The sequence below is a fragment of the Cyclopterus lumpus genome, chromosome 14 (genome assembly GCF_009769545.1).
Source record: "Cyclopterus lumpus isolate fCycLum1 chromosome 14, fCycLum1.pri, whole genome shotgun sequence".
Lineage (NCBI taxonomy): Eukaryota > Metazoa > Chordata > Actinopteri > Perciformes > Cyclopteridae > Cyclopterus > Cyclopterus lumpus.
The window spans coordinates 5,441,379-5,452,071 of record NC_046979.1 but is presented as its reverse complement, the minus strand read 5'-3'; the positions used below and the strand labels follow the sequence as shown (position 1 = coordinate 5,452,071).

The following is a 10,693-nucleotide window of genomic DNA, read 5'->3' as shown; positions in this document are numbered from 1 at the left end:
AAAATGGCGGAAAATCTAATCAGGCGAACATAAGTGCATCTTGAGGCTCTTTTTTTTTACAGATGGAGCTGGACACCTCCTCTTGTCCTTCCTCTCAAATATAGAACCTCAGCCTGCTCTGATCATAGATTGAATTTAAAAAGTAGCTGGTAACTAAAGCTCTCTAAACCTCTGAGATGTAATGAAGTAGAAAGTAGCGTAAGAGGAAAATACTCAAGTGACATACGCGTTTCTCAGAATAAATGTGGTAAAGTAAAAACATGTATAAGTATAGTAGCCTCTATAAGTAGTTTTCCTCAAAACTTACAGTAACTTTACATGAAAAAAGGCCATTATTTATATATATATATATATATATATATATTAATATTTATATCATTAAATATATATATATATATATTAATATAAAATACTATTAAATGTCCCCGTACAACCGTGAAGTGTTTATATTTTACGTTTAAAAAAAAAAAATATATATATATACATCTCATCGTGTATTACAATTCCACGCGGTCCAAGCGCGCTCCTTGACGTGATGACGTCACAGTACGTATCAGCGGAGAGACTGACAGCACGGAGCACACGACCAGGCCAGAGCGCGGATAGGCCGCGAGTCTCTGCTCGAGCGCAGTTTGGACCGTTAACCCCGAAAACAATATGGACCTTGTAGTTCTTTCATTTTCAATTACCGAAAGCGGAACGTCTCCACTTCCGCTCTGAAAGCGGGGGCATGTTCGGTTCCTGCAGCTGCTCGCGCCGCACCCTCCGGTGTTGTTGTTGTTGTTGTTGTTGTTGATTGTTGTAGTGTTACTAAAAGAGTCACGCGCCGTGGCTCCTACTGCCGTTATCCCTGCCCTGATTTTGGTGCCGCGGCCCGACAGTTGGCTCGTCGCGCGCATGCAGCAGAATGGCTCGAGCGGTTCCAACGGTTCTGAGGGCTGCGGCGGCGCGAGGGACCGCCAGGCTCTGTCCTTCAGCCCGCTGCCCGCCGCCACGACGCGAGTCAGGCGGTTCATTCAGGAGAGACGGACGCTGCCTCTACCCAGAGTGATGGTGGTATTCTCGGCCGCGGGTGACACCGAGAAACCGGGCGATGCGATGTCAAGCTCGGACTCCGCTGTGGAGGATGACTTCCGAAAGCCGGCCTCCCCGGCAAAGAGCTTCGCCCTCAGCAAGCCGCTCCGCTCCTCGCTCAACACGCCGGAGCAGGAGGTAGGGCAGGCCGCGTTACCAGACCGTTATACCGGGGTAAAATCACGTTCAACTGGCACACGAACATGACAACTACACCGACTTGATATGTAGCTTAACACATTAAAGGATTCAGTTATTAATCCCCAGTGGTGGAAGAAGTAAAAATACTCTGATACAAATAATAAAAAAATTTAATAAATCTCAATCCATAATAATACACCTTTTATTTGCAGATGAATATATTGTATTAATAATATAAACCTGCTACGTAACTAACGTTATAAAAGGATTGTAGTACAGTCTGACGTATGTGTATAGTAGTGCAGTAGAAGTAACGGTATTCTGTAGCAGAAAATGAAAAGTACCTCAAAATTATACTTTACAAAGGACTGTCAGGTGTACTAATAAACAAAACTCAGACTTAATCTGTGGGCGTTTCTATACTTTTCTACTTTTTCAATATCTAAAATGCAGAAAACACACAATAATAACAATGTTGTATAGCAATAAGGTATTACAATGTTTTTCAAGCAAACTTGAGCAAGTATTCTCATGTCCACCCTTGGTAAACTGCACACAAGCCTTGTTAGTCAATAAATAACAGCTGTTGTCTACAACACCATAAACGTTTTAAAAATAAAGAAAGTACAAATACACTCTGTATAAGTATTCACACGGCTGTTGTAATTATGCACAAAACATAATATTGACTGTCTATGGCTATTAATACAGGGGTCAGAGGTCGGTTGAGCTGACTGGGCCCTGTCATGATTGGCTGTCAGGTGTGTCACATGACTTGAGTTAATGAGTGACCATGTGATACAGCAGAATAATCCTCTTATTTCTGTGGTAGTGTGTGACAGTGAAGCCAAAAACAGGGTTATTCACAGCTCTTTGTATATAATCCAGAGAGGTGTTAAATTAGCATTTATTTTTAAATTCAATTTGGTCTGATGATCGACTGGATGCTACTTTAAACCTATGTAGGTCCTAGTAGGCATATTATACATTAACTCCTATAATGTAATGCAGTACAAGTCAATACACAAGGAGGACACACAGACACAGCAACAATGTAAAGAACATGTTCTAAAAGTATACCTAATAAAGTAAGCAGCTTTATAAAAAATATAAACAAAAGTCACTTTTTTTAATGGATTATATTATTGTAAAATTGACAGATATTACCTTAGTAATGCTAGAAATTATTATCTGCATTGTACCTTTTTTTCATCTATGTACAGTTTATCTTTGAGTTGCTGGTAACGATGTAATACAGGCTAGGAATGAATGCATTTAACCAACACAGTTCTGCATGTTCAAAAAGTATCAAGTCTTTTAAAGTCTTTAAACTTAAACCATACATAAACCTACCTTTTATAAGTCTAATATCCTAAAATAAAATAAATTAAGAAAAATACAATTACAAACACAAAACTGCTCGGACCACACATCTTTTAAACTGTTTTAAATGTGTGATTGTACATTAATTGTCACGTTTACCTCGTTGACCACTTTATTAAATACAACTGTGCACAAGATTCTCTCTCCTTACAGGGAGATTATTATTTGTTGAAAATATTCAGTAGTTAAGAACCCTCTTATAGGTATTTGTTTATTGTCAAATAACCTCTTTTGTACCTCCTTTCTCCATCTAAATATGTAATATTGTACATTTGTTTGAATCACACTTTTATGTCTTCTTGTGGTTTTTTATGGTGTGAAACCAACATTACAGTTTCACTTTTCTTTCCATATTTTCTCTAGTTTCCAGAGGTCATCTCTCTGAATGTTGGGGGCACGTACTTCACCACACGCCTGTCCACTCTGCGGCGGTACGAGGACACGATGTTGGCCGCCATGTTCAGCGGGCGTCACTACATCCCACGTGATGCTGAGGGACGCTACTTCATCGATCGGGATGGAACATATTTTGCGTGAGTTGCGCTGTGTGTGAGATAGTTTTAGACCAACGAGCTGAAATATCCAATATGAATAGTGGATTATGCTATTGATTCAATCGACATTAATGTACAATCACGCTGCGAGGACTTCTCTATATTTCATGCTGTTGAGTTGTAGGAAGAATTTATTTTTTAATAAAGGATTTGTTTTGTACATGGTGAACAAAACGCTGTTGGTTCAACCAGACTGACAATCGAAAAAGCAGAACGAGACAAAGATCCCTCTGAGCAACAGGTGAATAAGAATAGAAGAAATCACCACTCGTGGGTAAAATCCAATAAAATGTGTGTGATTTAAATAGAACAGGTTCCTGTTTCAGGGTCACGTGCACAACGACGATAACAAGCTGGAATATTAATAGGCAACGTGTTGCTTTAGCAAAGCTCTTCAAACTTCACAATAGAAATAGAAATATTTTAACTGGATATAAGCTAAATAAACTGGACTCTCGAATCACATTTTTTAAATCTCACCACTGAGTAGAAGGCCCAAAGAAAAACTGACAGACTCAATATTTAGAGCCCAATTGCACCGTCTTGGTTCAATAATCATCAAGGGTCACTTGAATTCAAAACCCAATGTTAGAATAATTAAATTATTCATCTTTTGGGGCCAAAACTATTCTAAATACAACAATTGGCATCTGAATTATACTGGTGTTTTTACATCTAGTAAAATAGACATTAAAGGAAAGAAGAACAATATCAATATAACAGCTGATTCCAAACTTTTTCAACAGTAGCGTAACACATTTATTGACCTGTTCATGGAGCAGTTGCAATAGTATTTTCTCACCAGTATGTGCGAGAGAAAGTTGAGTATAATAAAAGTTCACACTGCAATCTGAACGAGTTTCTTAAAGCCGCAGACGGCAGCTCATTATTTTCTGACAGGCATCTGTGAGTCTCTCTGGCTTCTGTTAGGGCTGTAAACTTATTTACATATCTATTTCTGTGCTTGTTTGTTGATACGTACGCCTGCACCGGATACTTACAATAGCCTTCAGTTACACTGTGGTGTCAATCTGCATTGACAACGGGTCGGAAAGCCAGAGGAAACTGGCAAACGGAAATAAATGTGCGGCTAATTAACAATATTGAGCTGTGTGCATTGCCTCGTTAGCCATCTCAGCTGCTGCTATCGACAGATCTTCACTGAGATTTGTACTTTCACAAAACTTTTTGTCATAAAATATTTTTTTATTTTTTTTACCATTGAGACTTTTTGTTTTTACCACTGAGAGCTTATTTTTAATGATTATAAAACAAGAAAGAGTAGATTTCCTCAGGCACCCACAAACTGCTCCTGCACTATTTACACATATTTGTACACTCTCATTTACATGTATACTTTTCTTCATCTCTCATTAATATTTATACTTTTCTATTTCGCCTATTGCACGACATGTTTGCATCTTGTTTTTGTACTTTGCATCTTTTATGTGTTGCGTCATTCATTGACCGGGAGAAACACTATTTTGTTTCTCCGTGTACTGAACTGTATACAGATGGATGACACTCTCTTATCTCATCTTAAACAATTAACATGAAGTACAGACATAAAAAGAGAATAGCGTGTCTTTTTTGTGAGAATATTTTTATTTTGTGGCTACATGTTGGGATGTAACTGTAACACAAACATGCTTTTTAAAAACATTACCCAGCATAGCTTTAAGAGATGTCCCAAATGGTTACAGTTCATCCTGAGGGAACGTGACTGTCGGAACCAAATTTCATGGCAATCTATCCAATAGCTGTCGAGGCATTTCACTCAAAACCACAAACGTCACGTGACGCTCGCGGAAAAAAGTCAGAGGACCCACCGCGGTCAGTCGGCATCATCGTCTGGGGAACATCAACGTCTGTGCAACATTTTATAAAGTATTTAGGTCTATAGCCTGGACTAAAGTGGGCTGCTAGTTTTGCTAAAAGGCAAAAAGCAAATCGCTTTAAATATGAATGTGATACGTCAAGACGTATTACTTATGTAAGCAGTAGGTTGAGTTGAGGTCAGTTCTGTATGAATGTGTCTGTGCAAGGGATGAATTATTTATAAACAAAGAGCTAGCAGAATGAGACATGGACGGTATGTAGTTATATAAAGTACTACCACCCAGACACTCAGAAGGAGCCTTTTCATGTGGCACAAAAACACCGGTGTTTAAAGCCAACCTTGTGTTTTTGTGGCTATTGTCTTTGCTGAAAAATAAATCTTCTTCCAAGATGCTGCTGTTTTTGTTCTCTGCAACAGCTTTCTTTTCCTCCAGGAGTTCTCTGTATTTTTCTGCATTCATATTTTTCCTTCTCTGTTTACAAGCCCCTCTAGGTTCTGCAGCAATTACGCAGAAAAAAAAAAAAAACTACTTTATTGGCTAAGTATGTTACTGCATTAACGGAGATTAAATGGCCAAATTTATTCATTACAATTTAATTAGTTTTAGCGCCAAAAGAAGAAGAAAAAATGAAAGAGAATCCTGTTGTAACTTGGATTTGGTTATTTGTTTTCCAGTCTTGAAAAGCGTAAGTGACCCTCGATGTCCCACGTAGAAAACCACAAGGGTGCAACTGGGCCCTAAATATGGAGTTAGTCTGTCTTTCTTTGGGTTTACTAAGTGGTTAGATTGAAGAGGTTTGTTCAGCTGATATTCCAGTAGCGCTAACTCTACACTAACATACTTTTATCGTGATGTTTATTGTGCACTTGTGCCTGAAACGGGAAGCTGTTCCAATATATATATATCGGCACACATTTTTTATGCGAAGCTTCCCGTTTCTTTCACCGTTTTCTCCGATACCCGACGCTAACAGCGATCCACGACAAATTAAACGGAGTCGAGCCCGAACCATGCAGTGGAAATGAGGCATTTGTCTCTTTCTGCGCTCCAGTTGTCAGTCGGGTTGAACTATTGTGCAGCGTTCTGTTGTAAAAAAAAGGACTTTCTACAACCTAAAAGCATGAACGTTCACTCTGAAATATAAAGTAGTCCTCTCAAGACATCTGACTGGAGCCAAGCAAGCTTTTGTGGCAGGATTTTACAAACCTTCCAACCTTAGTGTTTGTGTATCAACAACAGCCCTCTGACATCAGAGCAGAGTTCCTCAAAGTCGGATTCACCAGGTCGGAAAACATAGTTTGAACGGGATTTGTTCCTCTTTCCATTTTGAAGGGACATCCTGAACTTCTTGCGAGAAGGGGAGCTTCCTCACAGGGACCGGGTGCGAGCGGTGCACAGAGAGGCTCAGTACTACGCCATCGGCCCGCTGCTGGACAGCCTGGAGGACACTCAGCCGCTCACCGGGGAGAAGGTTCGGCAGGCTTTCCTGGACCTGATGCCCTACTACAGAGGTACCTGGAGTGCCACGTGCTGGAGAATGAGCACGCATGTGAATGTTAAAGGCGGAGAATGACGATTTCACAGTCTCATGTGGCATTAGCCCCATTCCCATTTGCCTGTATTGGTTTACATTTTTGGCAAATTTGGCGAATTAGCTAATTTGCCATTTCTGAGACAGGACTACTTTTTGAGATTCATCAAATGCAATTTTCTTGTCGGATTCTTTTATTTTTTTATTATTTTTTTATATAAGTCTGGCCTGACGGCATACACAAACATTTTTGTAAAAAACATTTTGTAACACGGAACAACATGGAGAACTGAATACAATTGTATGTTCATCAGAAAACATTGATAACTTAACTTAATAGTTCTGTAGTTGTGAGGAGCGTCTTTTTAAACAGCGTTCACTCTCGTTGGTTGTCGGAGATATCGATATCATCGTAAGTCACGCTGAGCCCGAAAATAAGGTCGTTCATGTCTTGAGTTTTCAGATTTGACTGCAAATATTCGGTCCAGGACTTTGGTTCTCTGAAACAATTACAGTCTCATTAGCCAAATCTAGACCATTTAAAGTCTACATCTTCACGTGTGGGGAACACAGGATCAGCCATTCAGAATTCCTCGTGATAATTGAACAATGGACAAAGAGCGGTAACGTAATCAATTTAATTGTGTTGTTGATGCAGAGACGACAAAATGTAGAGAGGACAGAAATGCAAAATGCCATGACAACAAACTGATGTTAATTTTGTCAGCAGCACCTGATTGGTCTGAAGAGAGGAGTCCTCGTACAAGGGGAATGATATAAATAAGTGATGTAAATTCATTAATTCATTCCAAATTAAACACAAGAGAAAGCTCCAGACTGTATATGCAAACACAGACCCGGGTGGCTCACAGCTACAGTACATAATACACACAGACGCTGCTCTGTTTAGAGATGTTTAACATATTTGTACAATTTTATTCAAATCAGGAGAAATACAACAAAATTAGGCTTTTTGTTCAAATAAATCGCGTTCTTTGCTGAGCGTCATCAAAAACACGACTGGGTCGATATAGAACGCGTCATTTATTCAACCGTTTTGTTTTCCATTTTCAGAAAATCTGGAGCACATTGTGGAAATCGCCAAGCTGAGGGCGATGCAGAAGAAGGCGCGCTTTGCCAAGTTGAAGATCTGCGTCTACAAGGAGGAGATGCCCATCACGCCGTACGAGCGTCCCCTTTTTAACTCTCTGCGCTTCGAGCGCTCGGACAGCGAGGCCAAGCTCTTCGAGCACCACTGCGAGGTGGACGTTTCCTTCGGACCCTGGGAGGCGGTGGCGGACGTTTACGACCTGCTGCACTGCATCGTCAGCGACCTGGACGAGCGCGGCATCACCGCCGAGCAGCAGTGCATCGGCGTCTGCGACAAGCACCTCATCAACCATTACTACTGCAAGAGGCCCATCTACGAGTTCAAGATCACGTGGTGGTGAAGCTGGGAGGGGGAGGCGGTCGGGGGCCCCACGGGGACCTAAAAGCAAAAGGACGGATGTTCCTTTTTTTACTCCAACTCGACCAATATTGGTTTTTGTATTGCCAATATTTTGTGCTAGTGTCTTAAATGTGAGCCTTTAAATCGTGCTTCAACATATAGGTATTCGGTTTCCCCCGCGATATTTTTTATTTTATTTTTCAAAATGAATAACACAAACTAAACTCAGTTGCTAGTTTATTAAGAACACCTATAATGCCGTCTTAATACAAACAGCATTAACAAAACCTCATGAAGGGAGATTTATTGCAGGACTGTTGTATTAGACTGCATTAGTTTGCCTAATAAACCGGTAACTCAGTGTCAATACCAAAGCAATACTACTACTACTTTAAAGAGTAACATAGCAACACTTAAACGCCCGTCTTTTGCTGCCCTCCAGTGATGTAACATCTCATCTTGATGCACATAAAGGTGTTCTCCGGGACCTCGTGACATCACTGTTGGGTGCTGTTACAGGTGTGTCAAAAACACACTTCTGACCACACCCAACAGTTAGGAGGAACTTTCCAAACGACGGCAAAAAAAGGTTACACAAATGTCCTGTGCAGCATCATCCAAGTCTTGTATCCATTCATAAACTAACGTAAATCCAAACAAAAGTATTTTTGCTATGATATTGCTCACCAAACCATTTTTTTTGGGGGGGGGAAGGTTTTTTTTTATCCTCCTCTGAAATGCTTCGGATAATGCTGCACGTTTTATAACCCTTTTTGACGTCTTTTGGGCAGCTTCTGTTTGCACTGATATGCTTTTGTGAGTGCTATATACAATCAGGCTGCTTTTGGGTGAACTATTTACTTGGGCGTTACTCTTCAACCGTAAATCATGATATTAAGGGTACATTTTGAGTTTTGGTCGCACCCGTAGTCCAGCACAGTCACTGTAGTTACATGCAAGTTGAAGGAAAAACACAGTAAATATAAAATAAGCTTCGAGTCGCAGCACCGTGTGAAAGGCCCGGGGGCCGTTATGCAGCTTCTTTACACAGCTCTGTTTTTGACAACTGAAGCTTGGACGACATGTTTGTCGTCTGACGGAACAAATTTGTTTTAATTGTTATTCAGTAGCTTCGGCAAACAGCAGCCGCTGTGGTCATAAATAAGAAAACATTTGTAATTGTGCTTAAATGTAGGTATCTATTTAGTTCAAAGACTACGTATTGTTGGTCATACATATTTAGATGGATCACAGAACTTTTAATTTGGAAGAGAAAAGACTTTTACTCTTTCAAACATCACGTAGTCCTTTAACTTTGACCCAAAAGGTGTCTTTTTAGACATCAAATCTATTTTTTTTCTATTTCCACCTTGCTTGCGTCAAGCTACAGAGACTGTTTGTTGGAGTTCTTCGGCTGAACATATCCAGTTGTGGACACATTGACGAAGGATTGTGCAAGAGATCTCCAGCCTGAGATGATCAGTAGTGGGACCCGTGACCGTTTATCTAATTTAAGAGTAAATCCTACCCATTGTTCTAACTATATTATTATAAAGTTTTATTTATTACCTTACGTTTATCCTTGTTTTGCCCTAACCTGGATCTGTATGTGATTGGGTTCAGAACCGTCTCACCACATTTCCAGAGCAAAGAAATGACCATTATAGTAAATATTGAATATTGTAAGTAAGTGAAGCCTGAATACAAATCTGTATTTTTTAGTGAATAAGTTGTATTTCAGGATGCAGATTAACTGTTTAACCTGTTCCTTTTTTTGGGGGGGGGGGGATAAACAGAGAGTATATTTTAATTATGCAACCTCCTGAGGAGCTTTTTTTTAAAGATGTGAGAAATGTTCGGGTGGTATCCGTTTTGTCGGTCTTCACATTTTTCTCGTTTTACTCAAAGCTGCCGGCGAATTGACGGTTGCGGAAGTTTTTGCACAGTGATGTAAAATTTGCAGATGAAATACAACAAAAATGTCTAATATTTATTATTGTCACTGTCACAGAGCATCAATAATTATTATTTATCGTCAACTTCATTCCACCTTTTAAGTTACATGTTTTTTCCTACTGTACTTGATGGTGAAGTCGAAGCACTTTGTGATTGTAACCAGTTTATGATTTTGTTTTACCTCAAGTGAAAATAATAGCGCGGTACATCTATGACATGCTTATTTTGTTGCGGGAGAGATGCAACACTGGTAATCTTTGTTTACACTTTTATGTTTGCGCTCTTGTTATATTGTTATTTATCTGTTCTCGTTAGCTTCTAGGAAGCTACACTTCTATTGTATTTTTTGGGTTCAGTTTGTTTGCTGTGAAAAAGAAATGTGTTATTTTTATTATTTAAGGTCAAAGTAAAAAAGAAAAAAACTTTTAAATGCTTTTACAATGTGCCCTTTTCATTTATAAAAAGCATCTGGAATTCTTTTCACGGGTTTTTACTGTGAAATAACCAGAGGAAGCGAAAAAGTAATCAATGAAAAAGACCAGAAGCTTGAAGAGGATGTCGGCCAGAAGCAGTGGTGGATGAACTTCAATCTTTTACTCAAGTAAAACCAGTAACACCACAGTGTAGAACAACTACAATTCCATCCATCCATCCATCCATTATCACCCGCTTATCCGGGGTCGGGTCGCGGTGGCAGCAGGTTCAGCAGGCCGACCCAGGCCTCCCTCTCACCCGCAGCACTTTCCAGCTCATTCTGGGGGAT

General features: G+C 39.8%; 1 protein-coding gene across 2 annotated transcripts; it reads left to right on the top strand.

Annotated features, from left to right (window-relative positions):
* The first annotated feature begins 565 nt into the window (after positions 1 to 565).
* Positions 566 to 8,933, top strand: kctd7 (potassium channel tetramerization domain containing 7). Of its 2 annotated transcripts, none has more exons than XM_034551078.1 (4): positions 566 to 1,212; positions 2,962 to 3,131; positions 6,326 to 6,504; positions 7,599 to 8,933. In XM_034551078.1, exons 1-4 carry the CDS (start codon positions 898 to 900, stop codon positions 7,973 to 7,975), a joined length of 1,041 nt encoding a protein of 346 aa, XP_034406969.1. In that variant the 5' UTR covers positions 566 to 897; the 3' UTR covers positions 7,976 to 8,933. The 2 variants fall into 2 exon arrangements, with proteins under 2 accessions (XP_034406969.1, XP_034406968.1); XM_034551077.1 differs by having other exon boundaries at positions 566 to 1,248.
* The last annotated feature ends 1,760 nt before the right edge of the window (positions 8,934 to 10,693 follow it).